Here is a 20398-nt window from a genome sequence, read left to right as displayed (position 1 = left end):
TATCTACCAAGATTGCTGCCTTCCTCTACAGAATGACTAAGGGCCTCACAAATGGTTTCACTAACACTTATGTACAAAGTGATAGAACGTTAGCTGCAGATTTAATGTCACCAGGGTTGTAATTTGCATGTGGATGAGAAGTTAACATAATGTAGAAAATGTGAAATTAAACTGACTGAGCAGTGGCCTTGCTCAGATCCATTTCTCTATCTTCATTATTTCACTTTTGGCTTATTGTGTTTGCTGCTTTCTTTCATTACTCACAAAACTGTAAAATAAGTCCCTGAGGATGCACTAGCACAGGGCTTCTGGAAAATCATGTTTGGACAGTTTTGTAATGGGAAATATGAAGCCAATATGTTCTCCATTGTAAAAACGTCAATGTTCTGTTGCTTTGTTAATTGACCCATAGTTTTAGAAGGAAGTTAAGTTTGGATGTGAAACAGAATGAAGCAGCACATTTTCAGCTGACTGACTTGTAGGTTTTTATAAGTTTAAGTGATGCTTGAATACATGAGACTTAGTGACATTGACTCCACAGATGCAACTATTTTGGGAAAAAAGAAATGACATGAAAATTATTAGTCTCTTCTAATCAAAGAGTATCAGGAGGAGGAAGGCAAAGGTCTTTTCTAATGCAGAGTGCAGAACAAATAAACTACTATGGGTAAGTTGCAAATTATATTTAAAGTTTTGTTTGTTGATGAAATTAAAACTGTGGCTTAATTTAATGTGCTTGCCTTTATTTTTCTTCCAGTGGCGAGAGGTAAAGCAGAGAACAGCACCAGATGGCTTTCTCAGATGAAATGTAATTTTTCAGAGGTAGTGGGAATGCTAAATCTGTGTGACCTCTGCAAGGCACTATCCTCTCCATGCCTCATTGCCTGAATCTAAAGACTTGATGTCACCATACATACTTTTACTTCCTTCAAAGGAGAGAAATAAAAATAACTCTGCATTTATCCTCAGTATTATGAGTCATTCAATCAATAGAAAAGAGGGGCTGAAGGACATTTTAATCATATGTACCAGAGGACAAAATGTATTTAAGAGATGAAAACAGTACTTTATAATTTGGTAGATCTCTTTTGTGCTACATGACACAAACTAGATGTGTCATGTAAAGTAATGGTACAAAGTCATCCCAGGTGATTTCACAGAACTCCTTTCTAACTTTGCATATACATTTTAAACTTATGACTCATTTAATCCCTTTCTCTATTCAAAGTTCCTTTCAGGACTGGTCAGCAAGGAAATGAATTTCTAGAATTGGGATATGTTCACATATATATGCCATGAATAGTACCCACCTCTGCTTGAAGCCTTATAGACTTCTCTTAGTTCTATGATGATCAGATTTATAAATCTTTAGAGAGTAGTGGAAATCTTTCATGACCCAACAATGAAGAAAAAGGAAAGAACCCTAGGGAATAAGTGTGTGTGTGTGTGTGTGTGTGTGTGTATGTATATTATATATATATATATAGCATTTACCACTGAGGAAAAATATTTTTCAAGTTTAAACTGAAGCAAACAAGCAGCACAGGAGACTATATAGCCCTAGTAAAATTTTATTGTGAGCCATTAGGTCAAATTCTTTACACAACATATAAATATGATCTCAGTCTTTCCCAATAAATGACAATATGACTTTTTGAATATCCCAAATATGGTTTTCTACCTACAGGAGAGAAACATTTCTTCTACAACTCAACAGTACAAAACACATCAAAACGGGGTGCTCTCACCAGTTCAGGGAAGCAGAAAATGGAATCAGAACTCAGTATAAGAAATCAGAGATGAGTTCTAGTAGCCAAAGGAGTATATAAATAAATGTTCACTCTCCACATTTTCTACTTCAAAATCAGCTGGTAGAGGCAGGGCATCATAAAATCAGATACAAACTAACCTGAGAATGTAGGAAAAGAGTGTCTCCCTCAATTCAGTTCTTTAGGGAAGATATAGTAAGGAGAGAAAATAGCCTTAGATCCCCTTTTAACTAAAATTCTACCTCCATGAAGGTTTTTGATGCCAAATAATTGAAACTTATATAAAAGATGAAAAAGGAGTCAAGTAATTCTAAGGATTAAAGACCTACAACTCAAAGTCCAATGGGCCTATGGAAATGGTCTTGATGATGTTAACATTTTTTCATGATTAAAAGTTAACCAGTGCAATTTCTCATCACTACAATAACAGAAGTGTATGCTGGGATAAATTGGACACCGCTTGGAAAGCTTTGAGGATTTTACTACCTAGTCTTCACATGGAGATTGATGTTATTCAGTTTTCTGGGAAGCAACTTTTGGGAAGAGTTCTTAACCAAGAAGAAAAATATCAGCAGTCAAAATATAATAGAAATAGAACTAAAACAATGATGCCATGTAGCTAAGAAAGCTACTGAAAAATTTCTTTCAGTCTCCACCATGGTCTTAAGATCTTGTCTTTGTGACTTCCGCCTGAATTTAAAATTTTATCAAAACTGAAACAATGGCACAAACATCCTGTCAGTTTAATAATAATCTTAAAACGCTCAAAAAAAAGAAAAAACTTGAATGGATGAATTTGTTAATGGATAACAACTGCTAAAGTATAATCCAAATATTAACAAGAATCTTATTTGAAATGCTTTCCTCCCTGCCTTGATATCTTCCTGGGATCAAATTATAGTAAGATATTAAGAACTGGGATCAAATTATAGTAAGATACTAAGAACTGTGATCAAGTCTCCCCTGGCTCACAGAAAGAGTGTTTGGTTCTTTTCCCCTTAGTTAGTAACTCCAGTAGCTAAAAGTACAGACACAATATGATACGACATTTAATTAAGCCAAATGAGCTGTATTCTCTCAAGCTGGATCCCCAGGCCAAGGCAAATGTGGTTTGCTGTGCACTACTGTACTTATTCCTGGAAGGGCTGACACCCTTGGTCTGAAACTTGCACAAGAAAGGCACAGCTTGCACGAACTTACCAGAGCACTTCTGAAATCTAAGAGGCACAAGTCCCTTGACTTACACCAGTCATGGAGGGAATAACCTAATCCTAAAAACTGAGCAGTGGGCTACTTTTTAGATCCTACTGTCAAGTAGCCTTTACAGAGTAGGACAATTTCCAATAATATTAGTTATTGTGGTGCTTAACAGAAAGTAACAGGGGACTACTACCAAAAGGAACCAGCATACACTCTGTAGGGATTCTTCCCACTGCCCCCACGCCCCGGGCAAAATAGCATTTTTTTTTTTTTTTTTGTGACCAAGAAAGCCACGAAATAGGCACACTAAAACATTCTCAGACCCTGTTATTTTAAAGCTACAAAATGTTCCCAAAACAGTCCCAAGGAGTCTAAGCAGGCCTGGCAAAGACAGCTATGGGAGAGAGAAGGAGGATTCCAGTCAATAGAATTGTACAGAACTCTGAAGCACCAGGAGTCTTCATTTGCCATGTAAAACCTGATTCTAGTATCTCAGAAAAATATGAACTATTAGCCTAGGATATGAAAAGATTAACTTGTTATAAGCATGACCTCTGGTAATTTCTCTTAATGAACACAATTTTCTATCAAAAGCTTATGTTCTTTTTGAAGTTACTGGCTACAGAGCAATGCCCTTCCCACCCTTTTTAAAGCAGAAGCAGAAGCTGTATTCTTCAGTGAAAAGACCAATGTTCAGATAAACTAATAGAACGGAATATATTTTATGGCTTGTACCAAACAACCAGCACTAAAGCACAGTCACTGGAAGTAAGTAAAATACAAGTCAAAGTTTAGAAGATCAGTCAAATATAGCAGACTAGATTCTGAGCACTCCCACAGAAAATCAGCTTTGTGATCTAATTAATTTGAATACCAAAGAGCAAACAAATTTAATAGTTTGAAAATACACTAGATTTTTTCATTTAGAGAAAACAATAAAACAGCTGTTATTAGCTTATCTTGAATTTACACATCAGAAAGTTCATGACAACCATCACATTTTAAGTTTTTTATAAAAAGGCTGGCATACAGTATCCAGATGCCTTTTGATAAAGAGGCAGATTTGAAAGTACGTTTCTAGACCAAAAAGACATCAGGAATTTGAAAAATGGTACGTAAGGTCCCAAGTCTAGTTTATAATTCTTGCAAGTTTTTCACCTGGAAGCATATAGTTATATTTTGTCCCCTTTTATAATCAACCACTTAGAGAAAGACCAAGTCATAAAGCTGCCCACCCTCCTGTTGGAGGAAATATATGACACAGAAGAGGTGAGGGCAATATTCAATCATGGTCATGTATGTAACCTTGTTTATCTGTATTTAGTTTCTTTCAAACATTTTTAGAACAGTAACAGATGGTTATATTCATAAATTTAAATAAGATTTTCCTCTAAATTCTAAAATACATGTAAATGACCACAAAATACTGTATTTATCACCCATCCTTCCTTTTGGAAGAAATTTAACAGATGTCCTTGCATACTTTTAAATAAAAGTACATAATAAAAAAAATCAACTAAAGACAAATTCTGGAAAACAAAACCCAACTCAATCAAGCACATAGTTTGATTCTGTTTCCTTGAAAAGCAATGAAAGCACTTAGACCAGGATTGAATATACAGAAAGGGTCATGCTGTGAGTTTCAGGGTGTGAGCATGCTTTCCTTTTAGAGTTCAAATGCAGGGAACTTGGCTTTCGTGGGGACTAGCAGGTCGGCCAAGAAATATATTGTTCCAGCCATTCCTGAAGGAAGAGAAGGAGATAAAAGTTATTACACCAAAATGACTCCCATTTTTATAGAGTTACTTTTTTTTTTTTTTTTAGCATTAACAACATTAGAGTATTAATGGCAAAAATTTAAATGAAATGGAAACAGTCTATATTTATATACTTTACAGTTCTATATTACAGGAGATCCCTGTGAGGTGCCTAGTCTTTTTATCCAGAGGGAAGACAGGGGAGAGAATGGAACCATACAAGTTCAAGTCTCTGCCCTGTCATTTACCACATGTGAGTTCCTTCCCCATGGCACCATGGGCCACTTACCTCTCTTGAGTCTCCTTAACTGTGACATAAGAATAACATGCTTTTATGTTTTTGCTGAAATGATTTTATGACAGCATCTGCAAAATGCTCAGCATGTGCCTGGCTCCATAAATGGTGGTCACCATTATGACTACCACTATTAGGTCTGTGCTAGTACATGTAGTGATTTTTAATACTGACTTCTTGTATTAGTAAGCACTATAAGAAATGATCATCAAATTAATTTGTTGATACACCTCAAATTCAAATACATTACCAAGCAGAGAAGTAGCTGCTGATATTATAAGGCATATAAGTAATGTGTGAAAAATACCTTCAAAGAGGGAGAAGGGGGTGTCTGGTGTCCTGCATCCGTGTGCTCCATAATCTAAGCACCATTCAGCAAACTGCAATGAGACCAAATTAAGTTACTAGAATGATTTGTTTCAGTGACCCTAGAGGTTGATATACTGCCCCTAAATGTTATTCTGAAAAGTCAAAAACTTTCAAGTTGGAGAAAAGAGATAAATGCCATTCATACATAGCTTAGAAGGAAAATAATGAGTGGTCTGAGCCACAGATTATCAAGGTTATGGAAGAAGCAGCAACAAGATCACCCTATACCTTTTTTCTCACATAAATACTTTTGAGTAGAATTATGCCCTTTAAAACGGAATACTAAATTCAACCAAACAGCATTTGAAGGTTTTTCTTAAACAACGTTCATTACCTACAGATGATTCATGATTTAAAAATTAAATTAATATCAAGAGACGAACGAAAGCACTTCCCTCAATTTTTTGAAGCTACTTTGCTTCTGGCAGTCTGAACCCTACCTTACAGGCCCGGTACAGGTACTTCACATCCTGCGTGAGGTTGTAAAGAGTCAGGAAGGCATAGGCATTCCCCGCAGCACCATGACACAGCCCGTACCCCTTCTTCAGCAAACCGTATTGCCAGATCACATCTGCACATTGGTAGGCACAACAGAGATACTTCTCCTCTTTGAACACCTGAAGAGTCAAGGAATGTGAGTTTTCTTATACAGAATATAAAAGAAGGTTCCTTCCTGCTATGAAAAAAGAAGTAGTAGGGGAAGAAAAGAGAGGGCCTGACAAGAAAGGCAAGGGATTTAGTGACAGAGATGTGTTATACCGGTAGTAAAAAACTATTAAAATTGGCTTTGCTTTTTTTTTAATTAACTGGGCCTGACCTTGTCTACATGGTCTTGTTTTATGTGCATGTGTCTGTGTATAGGGGTGTGATCATTTAAGCAGCATTATTTAACTTGAAACTTGCTGTCATCATGAGTCACTCTCAGAAGTACAAATGCTAACTTTTGTATGTAATATTCTACTATTAAATAGGAAGTTTGTTTATATACTGGGGAAGAAACTGATTATATAACAACTTTATCAGAACAATACAAGTAGACCTTCATAATCTTTTATTGCCTGCTATATTTTGAACAAAGACTTAAGAAATACTCTTGAGTAGGTATTTTTAATATCCCATTGCAAATCCTTAAAAGCAGAATAAGGCAGTTTCAAAAGCTCTTCTATTATATCTGACTTTCTGAAATGTTGAATTTGATATACTAAAAGCTTGCTTAGTTATGAGATGCCAATGCCTATTTATAGCCTACAGACCTAACTTATATTTGATTTGGACCAATGGTTATACATGTCTTAGTTTACTTCTATTTTTTTTCCCCTCAATTAAAAACTTTTTCTTTGATTGTGGCAATGCCATCCATACACGCCTTTTTAGGAGTGATATTTGTTTTTTTTTATTGTGGTAAGATGTACAAATAATAAAAGTTATCAGTTACACTTTTTTAAGCATATAATTCAGTGGTATTAATTACATTCACCTTGTTATATAACCATCATTACTACCCATGTGCAAGACTTTTTAATATTCCCAACAGAAATTCTATACCTATAAGCAATAAATCCCCATTCCCTACTCCCTTCCCCAAGACCCCAGCATCACTTCATACAGATGGCATCATAAAGTATTTATCCTTTTGTATCTGGCTTGTTTTACCTAGCATGTTTTCAAAGTTTATGAATGTTGCAGTATATATTAAAATTTCAATATTTTTTAAGACTCATATATAGCATATTTTCTTTATCTATTCATCTGTTGGTGGGTACCTGGATAATTTCCACCTTTTGGCTGAGGAACTGTTATGAACACTGATTGGTGCATACAAATCTGTTTGAATTTTTGTTTTCAGTTTTTTCTGGGTATTTTACCTAGGAGTAGAATTGCTAGATTATGTGTTAATTAAATGTTTAATTTTGTGAGGGAACCACTAAACCATTTTCCATGGAAGCCATATCATTTCACATTCCCATCAGCAATGGATGAGGGTTCTATTTTTAATTCAGCCTCTGGGATATTAATTTGGCTCTGTCACTGATGTCATAATCTTGGTTACTCTGTCAGTGAAGCAGTCTCTTGTTCTATGAAATAATGTCTTCTGTGGAACAATGGATACTGTGACAATAATTTATTTAGCAAAGTGATTTTAAGTCTAACAAATGAATTATATATTACTCTTTTAAGGACTGTAAGAGTCATTTTAAATAAAAAAATTTGGTTATGTTTTCCAATTTTTTCTCAAATGAGAAAGTACACAGTACCTTATAGGCCTGGATGAGCATGTAGATTACCCCAGGGGCTCCATGACACCAGTGGACAAGCAGATCTCGATTATCATCCACACATGGAGGATAATTGCCAGAAGGGAATTTCAGCTGGCAAACAAAGTCTACACTGGGCTTGACCAAAGTATGTAACTTTGCTTGGCTCACTTGAAGGCTGGGCTAAAAATAAGAAAGAAATTTGTTAGTTTTGCTGAAGCAAACAGACTTTCTCAGAACTCAGTATGAGTTTTAAACCAGTAGAGAAACATGACCAAAGGGAATTGAAGAGTCATTAAAAAGCTTTGAATTTCACCTAGTGCATCACTTTGCTTTAATCTTTTGTGATTTCACTTTATAATTTTTAAATCAAAATAAAACTAGGCCATCAGTTAATGCTTATGGTCTTCTGTATGTATTATTTTTCAGCATTTGTTGTTATCTGCGTACATATAAGTAAGTTTCCTAAGTAAACACTTGAGAATGTGAGTGTAGAAGAAATTTCCTAAAGTTTCAATACCTATAACATGCTCTAAAATTCACAAAGAGATTCATTAGGTAAGCAAGGACAACTTTCACTATTATATTCAGAGAAATGTCAGGTAATGTTTTCAATAGAAGAGGACACTTACAAGTTAGGAGACAAGGAATCTGATACCAAACTATAGCATAACTTTAAATCATATCTTTCTGTAGAGGATTTGAAACTCATCTATATACAGCATTATCTCACAAAATGATATACAGAGTTATAGGACATATTGATATAAAGCATATGAATGGCAACTCTTGATACAATTTTTTAGCTTCCCTTTTTGATCCTTTTAATTCAATGCACTGCTCACTACTTAAACAATCATTTTTAAGTGTTGTTTTATCAGGCAGGGGGTGGGGCATGTGGGGTGGGCAGTGGTGTGAAGCATAGGCAGGAGGCAGTGCTGGGAATGAAGCAATATTGATGAAACATCTTTCACAAGATTTTTAAAGTTCTTCAGGGGATATATGGATTATACTTTACATAAGAAATAGTGTTAAAGCTCAATTTAAAGTGTTAGTGTAGAATGAGTAAACTTGTCCAACATGGCCTAAAAATAATATTGCTTTATTTTATTGATATAGAGGCTTTTACTAAATGAACTTTCAGGATTAAAAATGAAATCATTTCAAATAGATAATAACCTGAAAATGAAAAAAATCAGTACTTAGATTTTCAGATTTCTTTTTACAACTAACAAAAAAGAGGCAGAGTAGATGTCCTCTCATTACCTGTTTTAATGAAAGGTCAATGAGGCAAGCACTCTCCCAACTGAGCTATATCGACAGGGCAGAGAGGTGGAAGGGGAAAGAAGTGGGTGTGGGGTTAGAAACGATGGTGAAATGTGATGGTCATCATTATCCAAAGTACATGTATGAAGACACAAATTGGTGGAAAATACTTTGCATACAACCTGAGATACAAAAAATTGTGCTCTATATGTGTAATATGAATTGTAACGTATTCTGCTGCCATATATGAATTAAAAAAAAATAATAAAAAAGAGAAAGGTCAGTGAGGTAATCCAGTCACTGACACATATGATTTTAATTCACCCTGAACTTCAGAAGACATGAACTCTCCTTCCCTGAAAACTTTTTAATAATTTACATGTACTTCTGGATAAAAAGAGCCACTGAGGGAGTGTGCTAGAAAAACAAAGGAACTTCAAGTCTAAATTGTCAAAAATCCTAATTATAAAACTTCTAATTGAGAATTGCAGAATAATTACTACAGCTGACATCTGATTGGCACTAACATACAAATTGTGATTTTGCATTCAAAAATCAGTAATAACCTTGAGTTTTTCAGCTCTATTTTCATTATTGAGTCAGAGAAAGCAGGCCTGACATTTTGTATTATTATAGCTGGCTACTCAACCAGCTGATGATATGTATATCCAAGCACTCATTTTGAACATATTAATGAAGCACTTTACACCACACTGTGCTCTGGGAAGATGAGGGGTACCCTCTGTTGCCATTAAGAATTTATTTTCTTTTAACATAAATTCTTATTCATAAGTACCAATTCTCTTTAAGGAGAGCTTCTAAGTCCCCTAAAATGACATTCTCTGAGAAGTTTTTTCTGACCTCTTCAAGTCATGTTTCTACAGTGATTTCTAAGTCTATCTGACTTTAGTTGATGTCTCCCAATATTAACAGGACCCAAGAACTGTTAGATGTAGCACTTTATTGTTGTTGTTATAATATTGGGAATTGAACCCAGCGGCACTCTACCACTGAGCTACATCCTCAGTTTTTTATTTTTATTTTGACACAGGGTCTTGCTAAGTTACTGAGGCTGGCCTTCACTGCTCGTCTATCCAGTTCAGGGATTACAGGTGTGCACCACTGCGCCTAGCTGGGCAGAATACATTCAGCTGTTTTTCAGGTATATTATTCAAAATTCACTGAAGAGCTACAGGTAACATACTCATTTGTTTTCTACTGATTTTAGTTTCACTCCTAGAAAATTTGTTTCAATGGATTTTATCTTATAATATGGGAATATATTAATTAAAGGCATTTGCTGAAAGAGAAGAGCAAAGGGCACTTCATATAGAATTACAGGTCAAAATTCTTTAGTCATCATGAGTAGCAATAGGTAGGAAGGTACAGTCACCTACAAATCAAATGTCAACTCAAAGCATAGTGTCTTTAAGTTTATACACTTTAAAATGCACTGTGGCCAAAGTTATCATTGTTTGTCTGGGTCAAGCAACTGACATGATGCTGTAGTTGCCAGAAGGATAAAACAGAGCTGTAGGGTCTGTCTTCCTACCCAATACAGTGCATGTGTCAGTCAGGAGGCAAATTTTAAAGTCTCACCATACTCATCCATTACCTGCATCAGGTAGTAATAAATTCCTGCCAGGCCATGAGCAGCCCCCACATAATATTCCTGGTACCATTCATACATCAGTGGAGACTTTGCAGTGAAGTTTCTCTTTCTAGCCAGGTTTTCTCCAGAGGTTAACACTGTTTCACAAATCTACAGAGAGAAAGCCAACCGAAATAACAAGACAATTAGAATAAAAATTTTTTGGTGGAGGCAAGGAGCTTTTTGCTATGAGGTACTGAAAAATGAGGTCCATTAAACTTCTGCCAGGGAGGGGCACTGTTTACTTCAACTGAAGAGAAGTGAGTGTCTCAGAGAAGTGAGAAATGAAGTGAGGAAAGACAAGGAGGATCTTGAACTTTTTTTTACTAGTGCTACAAAAATTCACTTGTCAAAGGAAAGCATAAACTCCTCCAGGCACAAAAGGAGACATCTGCATCTGGGGGGTGAAATCTAGCCCTGACCTTCCTCTGAAAGAGTCTCTAAACTCTCAAATGGAGCAGGCGGCCTTCTGACTTAAGTCCCTCCCCAGTGTTTCCAGCAGCATTTAGTGTGAATTACTGTTGGTCCTCTGTGTCTGACTTCTAAAGGTCAAGATACACCCTCTTTCTTAAGTAGGAGGATGTGCTAACTGGAGAGACAAAGGTAATAGGTTCGGCAATGAGCAAGTAAATGGGCTCCCAAAAAGACTTCTAAAAAGCATCAATTTGTGGTACCTGCTGAATATGGCTTTGAGGAATCTTTTCAACTCCAAAGTTCTTGTTGACAAAAAGAAGAGCATAGATGTAGCCCATTCGTCCATACAGCATTTCATTTGGAGCATGGGGATCGATTTTATTTAGGTGAATTAGCCTAGGAATAGAAACACATGCCTAAAATAATCTGACAGGGATTGCTACTGGTGAATACTTAAAAAATGTTACATTAATACACACACACAGACATACACACTGTATAGATATTTTATGCATATAAAACACATTTGTATAAAGATATATATGTATACAATCCGGGTTCAAAGATTTAGCCCTCAATTAAATTTTTTTTCTTTAGTTTATAATGGAGCATACAAAAAAAAAAAAAATCAAAGGAAAAGAATACAAGTGAATGGCTGAGGCTGCCTGAAACCTGCTAGTTCTTCATGAAACTATACCCTAAGACTAGTACTTAGGCAGCTGGCATCAGAGAAACCAAACTGCTGGTTATCAGAGCATGCAGCCTGGAGAAAGGACTACATGAACACACAAAGGACCACTATTTCCTTAAAATGAAAGGCTTGCTGCATCCCACTCATCTCCTTCCTTGGTTTATTCCTTAATGTGAAGAATCTGTATGGCAGCCTGATCTACTGCAATTGACAACACATGTAGATGGCACAAAAGTATCATGTCCCTGTCTTCCAGTCTCTCAGCCTTCTAGTTCTTATCTTCAGAAATGACCTTGGTGACCAATTTTTTTTTTTTTTTTGGTATGTATTCCTAAATTTATTTTATGTACATACAGACATAAAAAACACATATTTATAAATATAAATATATCCCACCATGTTCTGCACCTTTATTGAATAACACATCTTTACAACCATTACATACTGGCACAGATTCTTTATAACAGTTACAGAGGACTGTTGATCTAAGTGGATGTATTATAATCTATTAGGTCTCTATTGACAAACTCAGTTCAGTTTCTCAGACAAAAAGTTATTTTTGTTACTGGTCCCAGGTAAGATGGAGTAAGCACACTCAATCATACCTCTTCCACTAAATATAGTCTCCCAAAGCTGGACAGAAAACATGAAGCAGCTATTTGAGAACCCTGAAAAGTAAACATAAGAAGGCAAAATGGGGAAAAACACCATAATTTGAAGATCCATCAAACTAAAGGTAAGTTTGTCATATTTTCCCCTCTGGTATGCCCCTGGCCCAAAGCCTAGAGGTGGCTCCCTGTGGGCTGATAGCCCTAAAAGCAGTCCTTTACTTCTGTCTCAAGGATGAACAGGAAAGGGAGAGCCTAATACCTGGAGAGGGAGGGTAATTTTTTCTTTGTGCTCCAGTCTACAGGAAATCTTATGTTGCCAGCAGAAGTAAAAGCAATGGAACTCACAGGAGCCAGAACTCCAAAGGAAGAAAATTTTCTCACAGATATGAGGAGCTGTATTTCCCTGGGGGAAGGGTGAACCTCACCACTTTATTCCTCTTTCTATCCTCCACATCATCTAGCCCCAGATGCAGACAGCCATGAGAAGTACATGACAGAGCAGGATAACTAAAGTCTGAAGTTTTCTTCCCAGAGGACCAGAGAGGGAAGCCCCAGGGAATCAGAAGATAGGAGGAAGTTAAAGATGGAGGTAAATAAGACTGGAAAAGAAATCACATTTGATAGTTAAACTCTGAGAATGAAACTTTTTTTCCTTTTAGCAGGGGGTGGAGGAGTAAATGTGATAGAGAAATGTCTTTGCTATTCACACAGAATTTTGAAAGTGCAGTGGGGGCTGTATATACTCGCTTAGCTACAGACTGAAATAGGTTTTATATTTACTCTAAGAAGGGTCTGAGGATGATGTGGCTTTCTCTGAGGTATAAGAACAGGGTAGGAAACTATCTGCATGTGTGTATGTATGTGGATCTTCTTTCTAACAAATGTTTGCACATTTGGCAGAATGTACAACTAACTTATGCTTTCATTTTAACATACTCAGAGGTCAGGGTATAGCTGAGAAGGTATACAGCACCCCCCCTGCTAATATATGGGGGCCACCAATATTTATCAAAAAACAAGAATAAAAGAAACCCAAGTAAACACCAGGTTGTACACCAATAGGGAGAGTGGAGAATCTCAGCTCCACAGGGAGCATACTTGTGAAAAGGAAAATAATCCTCCCTCTTTACTACTTCCATAAGCTTTGAGGGGAAAGATTTGAAACATGTCCTCTTCATTTCATTTAAAATGAAGAGGACATGTTTTAAAAAGACAGAATTAGATGATTTTAATGACTGAAAGCAGCTAATAGTGATGAAACAAAGGCAAAGAAAAAGGTATAAAGGAGATTTCAAGGGAACTTCCTTTTCAATAGGAAAGAAGAGTTTGAAAGGGCATGGCTAGATGCAGTTATTGCAAAAGTTACAACTTTTTCACATTACACCTTGAGAACTGAGGCATCTCAAATTAATATGCAAATGTTGGCTCATGTAATTTTTTTTCTCCTTTAAAAAATAAGCAATAAACTCACAGTGGAGCAGAGGTTATGTTAGAAACAGGGTCACCGTGGTCAGATGTTTCTTTGTATTTTTTCGTAATACTTTGTTTAACCTTTGCTCATCATCATTCATGGCTATGTGGGTGGCAGAATTATGGGCCACTATGTTTTTTATTTCAGTACCATATAAATATGTATAAACATTCACACACATATACATCCCTAATTTTCAAAAGAATTCAAAAGCATTTATTAAGAAGAATTCTCTTTTTTTCCTCAAACCAGATATGGTACCTCAGTATCACTGAGACTATAAAGAACACAAATCTGTTTAAAACTGTTGTAGTAAACAGAATGAATGTTTGCACTTAGATAAGAACCTATTATCATTTTAATATAAATGCATTGAGTTATATAGAATTTAGATTTTAAAAAGCATTTTTGATTTGTTTTTGCAAAGGAAATCAAAGAACTATTCAAAAGGGAGAATTTAGGATACTTTTTAAAGCAAACATGCACTATGGATATATTACTCAGAACAATTATTCTTTTACTGCTAATGAGGTTCCTGTCAAAATAAAATGCTTGAAATTAGAAATTGCCATTTCTTTCTCTTTGCCAATGTTATCACTTATACTACCATTAGGTGGCAATACAAAATTAGTATTCTAATTAATTTAGGTTGTTCAAAGCAGGTAGCAAATACTTTTAATATACTTAAAAGTAAAATATGCTCAAAGTATCTCTTCAATGGATTTTAGGGTAACAAGGGAAGTATTTCATTTTTTTCCCTGGATTTTAATTCATATCACTAAACCAGTTGAATCAGAGGTTAGCAACAGTTGGACTTTTGACTGCATGTTTCACATGCTATGATAAAATAATAATAGCATTCATAAATCATAATGGTTATTTTGTATTTTTGTAAACTCTCAAACCCACAAGCATATTGTTCCAGCTCCATTTATTTGTTTTGATTATGTTGATATTAATAACAACCAATCTTTAAAAGAGAGATAAGGAAGTCACTGAAATGTCACTGAAGGAAAAATAAAGACATTTAGAAATAGGCTACTTCTATCCCAGAACTAGCAGTATTTCCTCAGGGTGTTATTGGGAGAGTTTTTTGGTTTTGTATTATATCAAAAGGTTTGTAAGTTAAAAAAAAAAGTAGTTCTTTTCTGACCCATCACACTACAAAAGCAGAAAGTTGATACATTTCCTGTCTAGAAAGCTAAAGCTCTTCATCAGTCTAAGTATGGCTCTAAAGCACTATATATGTCAGGTTTGTCACCTAATTGGGTACCTAACAGGCTATGCTTTCTATTTGGGCTGTAGTACTAATACCTCTGTGTAGAAAGAAGGGTAAAAGTGGACATGATATATATATCAGGCAGTAGAAAGAACTACCACTGTGTACCACTATGTACTGTTGTCCACTCTTCCACCCCTTGGTCATCAGCAGGACAATATGAACAAGAACACATACACACTCCTTTTGAGGAGTCAGGAACCCTTGCCAGAGAAGTAAAAATGGTCAGCCAGGCATGATGATGCATGCTTGTAATCCCAATGGCTCAGGAGGCTGAGGCAGGAGGATCACAAGTTCAAAGCCAGCCTCAGCAACCTGGAGAGTCCTTAAGCAACTTAGTGAGACCCTGTCCCAAAATAAAATATAAAAAGGACTGGGGATGTAGCTCAGTGGTTAAGTGTCTCTGGGTTCAATTCCTAGCACAAAAAACACCCCCCCCCCAAAAAAAAAAAAAAAAAAACAACAAGATTCTCAAAAGCCCAAGGTTAAGATTTCTACCCAAGGAAAAAAACTAATTTATTTGAATTTCAGTTTCTTTGTTGAAGAATTAGGTTTTTGATGATTTCAGAGGTCCTTTTGGATTTTAAAACTCAAAATTAAGATTTTGAAAGACCATTACATAAAAGAAATGTAATGGAAAGATGAGCTAGAATATGATTGATATTGGCAGTGGAACACAACACAGCCTCTACAACAAATCCCAAAAGGGGTATGATAAGAGGAAGGAGGTTGGTAAAAAAGTAAAGCAAGCATGTAGGTTTATTTAATACCTACTGATACCAAATAATTTTGAATTTTCTAAAATCAAACCATAAAGAATTATAAATTATTCCACTGAAAGGGAGGAAATTTGAAAGATGAAGTAAGCATATACAAATAATTCTTCTTTCTGTTCTACCATGAACTTTAAAAATCTAAATAGTGTATCTTTCTGTCATATATCTGTATTCCTAATTTTTAACCTTAACATGTCTTCCAGTTATATTCTTGAAAATCTCATAAAAAATATTAAAAGATATAAAATATAAAAAATTTTGTTACCAAGGTTATCAAGAAAAAACAGAATCTTAACTCATTCTTCTGATTTTAATAAACCAACATTGATGTTTGGTATTATTTCCCAAAGAGTGTTTCTTAGACTAGGTCTCCAAGATGTGCGAAGACAGGTGTCTATGTAAGTTTAGTAAATGGTGCTCTCTAGAGTTGCAGTATTTCTCTATGCACATAAACTACTAAAGATTCTGAGCAGCCAGTAGAGGTGTATATTTAATTTTGTTTAACTAGTGTTTGAATACAATCCCAAATCTGAATACCCTGTTTTCACCGAATACCATTAACATTCCTCACACAGCAAACTCTTACTATTTGGCTGCGCATATATTGGGAAATGGTGGCATCATCTGTAAAATATGGGAGCACAATTTAATTTGATGGTATTTAAGAGCAATTCACTGAATAAGACTATCTTATGAACCTTGTGAGGTTTTTTAAACTGCCCAAGAAAAAAGGTAGTTTCTGTGTTTCAAACTTAAGTATGGAATAGCTTTTGTATTGGTTAGTCTCACACAAGTCAATTGTTATGGAAGGAAAATATTTTAATTAAACTTTAAAGCAATCATTCCATTTGCCATTTTGGTCAAGCTTGGTAATATGTTTTATCCTAAATATTTCCCAGCCTTGAAATACAATTTTAGAGTTTTTTCTTCCACATACACTAAATAAGTTGTACTACATAATTTATAGCCTTTAATAGATGTAGCATAGTTATACATAAAAAAATGGTTTAGAGTCCTGCAAAAGCTCATGTGTGAGACAATACAAGAATTTTTAGAGATGAAATGATTGGGTCATGAGAACCTTAATCTAATCCACTGTTATGAATTAACTGGGTGGTAATTGTAAGAGGTATGGTTGGAGGACATATGTCAATGGCTCGGTTTGCCTTTAGGATTTATATTTTGTTGATGGTGGGCAAAGCTCTCTGCTTCCTGATTGCAATGTCTTGAACTGCTTTCCTCTGACATGTCCTTCCACCCTGATATTCTGCCTCACCCCAGGTTCAGAGCTATGGAGTTGGCCAACCATGGACACTGACCTTTGAAACCATGAGCCCCCAAATAAACTTTTCCTGTTCTACATTGTTCTTGTCAAGTCTTTTGGTCACAGTGATGCAAGAGCTCACTAAAACATATGTCAATTCAGGGGATTATTTAATATAATTATTAACAAAGCATTATAGAGTAAAAGACTCCTTGACCCACTCATTTTCTCCTTCTCTTACAATTTCCAGTGGAAGCCAGGTGCAGTAGCACATGCCGATAATCCCAGCTGCTTGGGAGGCTGAGGCAGGAGGATTGTGAGTTCAAAGTCAGCTTCATCAACTTAGCAAGGCCCTAAGCAACTTAGTGAGGCCCTGTCTCTAAATAAAATATAAAAAAAGGGCTGGGGATATGGCTTGGTGGTTAAGCACCCCTGGGTTCAATCCCCCCCCAAAAAAAGTAAAAAATTCCAGTGAAAGTTACAATATGAAAATAGTAATAAGAAAAAAATAGAAAAATATAATAAAGAAAAATTGAAGGAAGAGGGAGAATTTGTTTGTGTATGCTTTTGCCAATTTGTGTACATGTGTGGTTAAACAATATGGGCATGAATATTTATTTCTTTAAATACAACATAATTATGTCCAAAAAGCCTGTTGATGAAACACACACCACCACACAGTACCAGTCACCCCTTGGTATTCATAGGGATTGGTTCCCTTTTCTCTGGTGGGTACTGAAATCTGTGAATGTTCAAGACCCTCATATGAAATGGCATAGTAGCATATAATCTATACTTATCCTTCCCATCTACTTTAAATCATCCCCAGATTACTTACAATACTCAATGCAATATAAAAACTATGTAAATAGTTGTATTGCTTAGAGAATAACAATATGTAAAAAAAAAAGTCTGTACTATTCAGTACAAAAGAAAATTTTTTTGTAATATTTTTGATCCACAGCTGAATCTATGGATGTAAACCTGTGGATATGGAAGGCCAACTGTTTAACTAAGAGATCCTTAACTAACTTTACTGGTGATTATAATGTTATTTGGGTGGTAATTTATAATAGAGAATACTGGGAATGAAAAACCATGGACAATTCAGTGATAATCACTGATTAAAATGCTGCTGAGTTGCAACTCTCCTGTTAGTGTAAACATGCTCAGTGGGAGCCTATGAGCCCTACACGGAGTTGCATGGCAGTCAGATTCCTCAGTAAATTCAAAGGCATGCTCAATAAACTCTAATAAGGCAAAAAATAAACTTTATTAATATAAAAGTTTAGTAATTCATAATTCATAAGGTTCCAGTGGAGTGCCATGACTTGTATTAAAAATGGAAATCTGGATTTACATGGCATTGTCCCTGAGAAAGGCAGTCTTGAATTAGTTGTGGTCCCTTAGGATGCCTTTCTAGGCTCAAAGGCAAGAATTTAAATGCATTTCTTTGAATTTCTGATGCTGGATTAGCAATCACATGATTAGGTTTTTGATCTCACAAATGTTACTGAACTCATGTTTAATCTGGAACATGACGATGTCTTGTATCTTGCAATAAAATAGGGATTACAATGGTTGTTTCTTAACTACAACACAGGAAAAATATAAAAGAACTGATCAAATGCAGGAATAAAATTTATCTGCCAAGAAAAGTATTCACTAGAATGTTTTTTTGCTGATATATGCAAAATGCAATACGTTTAGGTAATAATCCTTACAAAGAAACATGATTACCGTGTGATGCAATCATCTGCCTGCTTCTCATTGTTCATCTTGCTATACAGCACAGCGGCCACCGCAAGGGGTCCTGCATCGCCGCAAAGGAAGGTAATGGAACGCTTGGTCAAACAGTTCAGGCTTTGCTTCACATAGCAATGTGCCATCTGGAGGTAGGCAGGGTCCCCGAACACTTCAAAGAGATGTAAGTAAAGCACAGCAATACCTTGAAAGCAAAAAGAAAACAATGTAAAGATGAGGAAAGGACAACTGATTTTATTATTTTGGCATGTATGTATTCTCGATAGCTAAACAATAAGTTATGAAATCATGGTCCCCAAAACATAGTAATCTACTTAATTAATGATTTAATTAATAAGACATGTTTTGTCCTTGTAACCTAAAGAAACTCAAAGTAGGGAATGGAAAACTTAATTTCTTTTCATACAAAAAACTTTTGTGTGAGAAGGTAGTTTGTGTCATCAAATCCCCTACCTACACTATCTTTTCAGGCAGGGATTGTAAGAAAGTTATTTGATATTTGAGAAAATACATTCAATTTCTTTTTAATCTTTTCTTTTTCTGTCAAGGACTCAGCTACCTACTATTAAGTAAGAGCTGTCAGTGACTTCGGCTTTGGGTTTTACTTGATTTGCTTCTTATCCTATTCTTGAAGCCTGCTACATGTAACTGAGGTGTTGTCTGCATGTTCTTATTCCAACTACCTGTCACAGTATATCAAGACCTTCTTCTGAAGCCAACTGGTCTCAGAGTAGACTCAAAGATGTGGAGTATGGAGCCTGCCTGCAGCATTTTCAAAAACTCTTTTTTCTCCTTAAAGTACATTTTCCATCTCATTTACCATTTTTAGAAGACACGGAGCCTCTGTTTAAATCTAAATTAATAGAGCCAATCTCTTCACAGATTTCACTGCAGTAAAAATGTGGTTTGCAAAATTACATTTCACTGTACTGAGGACAATTTTAAATTTAGATAGTTTTCTCATTTTGCATGGGTAATCTCCAAAGCTTTGTGCCACAGACAATTCAATTTCACATGTATATTAAGGCCAAATTTTCATTTCCTACAAAAGTTAATAACCTTGTCTGCTCTTTCAAAGTGGCTCCGTGTTAGTAATTCCACAAGTTGATGATCAGATGTACTACTGCTTAAGGTTTGTAGACAAGTGTACAAAACCAAGTATGTGGGTAAGAAAAAAAAATTCCCTTTCACAAATGATCAATGTCAAGAGCTTCTTCCTGAATGAGGTCCTTAATAGGCTTCATTTCCATCCATATCACGCATCTGCTGGCAATCCATTTAAATTGTTACCCTTTCATCTTGCTCTCCTATTCCCACTGATGTCTGAACTTGCTTAATTAAGTTATGTAAGCACAAAAGCCAGATAATGACATGACCGAGATCTGAGAAAATAAAAAGTGATTAAATACAAGTCCAGTGATTGTTTTCTTTTTCAGACCTTTGTCTCTCATGAGCAACAATTCCTCTTAGCCTCAATACTTAACAAACAAAATGTATTAAGGCATGCAATTTTAAGATTTGAAGTATTTCTCACGACAAACATGTAGTCATTTTTTGAGTCTCACA

At 35.6% G+C, this 20398-nt stretch overlaps 1 protein-coding gene across 4 annotated transcripts in view; it reads right to left on the bottom strand.

Annotated features, from left to right (window-relative positions):
* Positions 1-1555: 1555 nt before the first annotated feature.
* Lancl1 (LanC like glutathione S-transferase 1) overlaps positions 1556-20398 on the bottom strand; it is a 34558-nt gene continuing 15715 nt past the window's right edge. For all 4 annotated transcript variants that reach the window (XM_046462923.1, XM_046462920.2, XM_046462924.2 and 1 more), the window contains 7 exons: positions 18809-19016; positions 11237-11372; positions 10527-10673; positions 7646-7828; positions 5831-6007; positions 5329-5401; positions 1556-4712 (listed from right to left, as the gene is read on the bottom strand). In XM_046462923.1, coding sequence (XP_046318879.1) covers positions 4636-4712; positions 5329-5401; positions 5831-6007; positions 7646-7828; positions 10527-10673; positions 11237-11372; positions 18809-19016 — 1001 coding nt within the window. In that variant the 3' untranslated portion in view covers positions 1556-4635. The remainder of the gene's footprint in view (positions 4713-5328; positions 5402-5830; positions 6008-7645; positions 7829-10526; positions 10674-11236; positions 11373-18808; positions 19017-20398) is intronic.

Source organism: Marmota monax, unplaced genomic scaffold (assembly GCF_021218885.2).
Source record: "Marmota monax isolate L192 unplaced genomic scaffold, Marmota_monax_Labrador192_F-V1.1 WCK01_AAM20220418_F8-fsc00136, whole genome shotgun sequence".
In the NCBI taxonomy this organism is placed as follows: Eukaryota; Metazoa; Chordata; class Mammalia; order Rodentia; family Sciuridae; genus Marmota; species Marmota monax.
The sequence above is the reverse complement of the archived record's forward strand: the minus strand, read 5'-3'. Positions and strand labels throughout refer to the sequence as shown.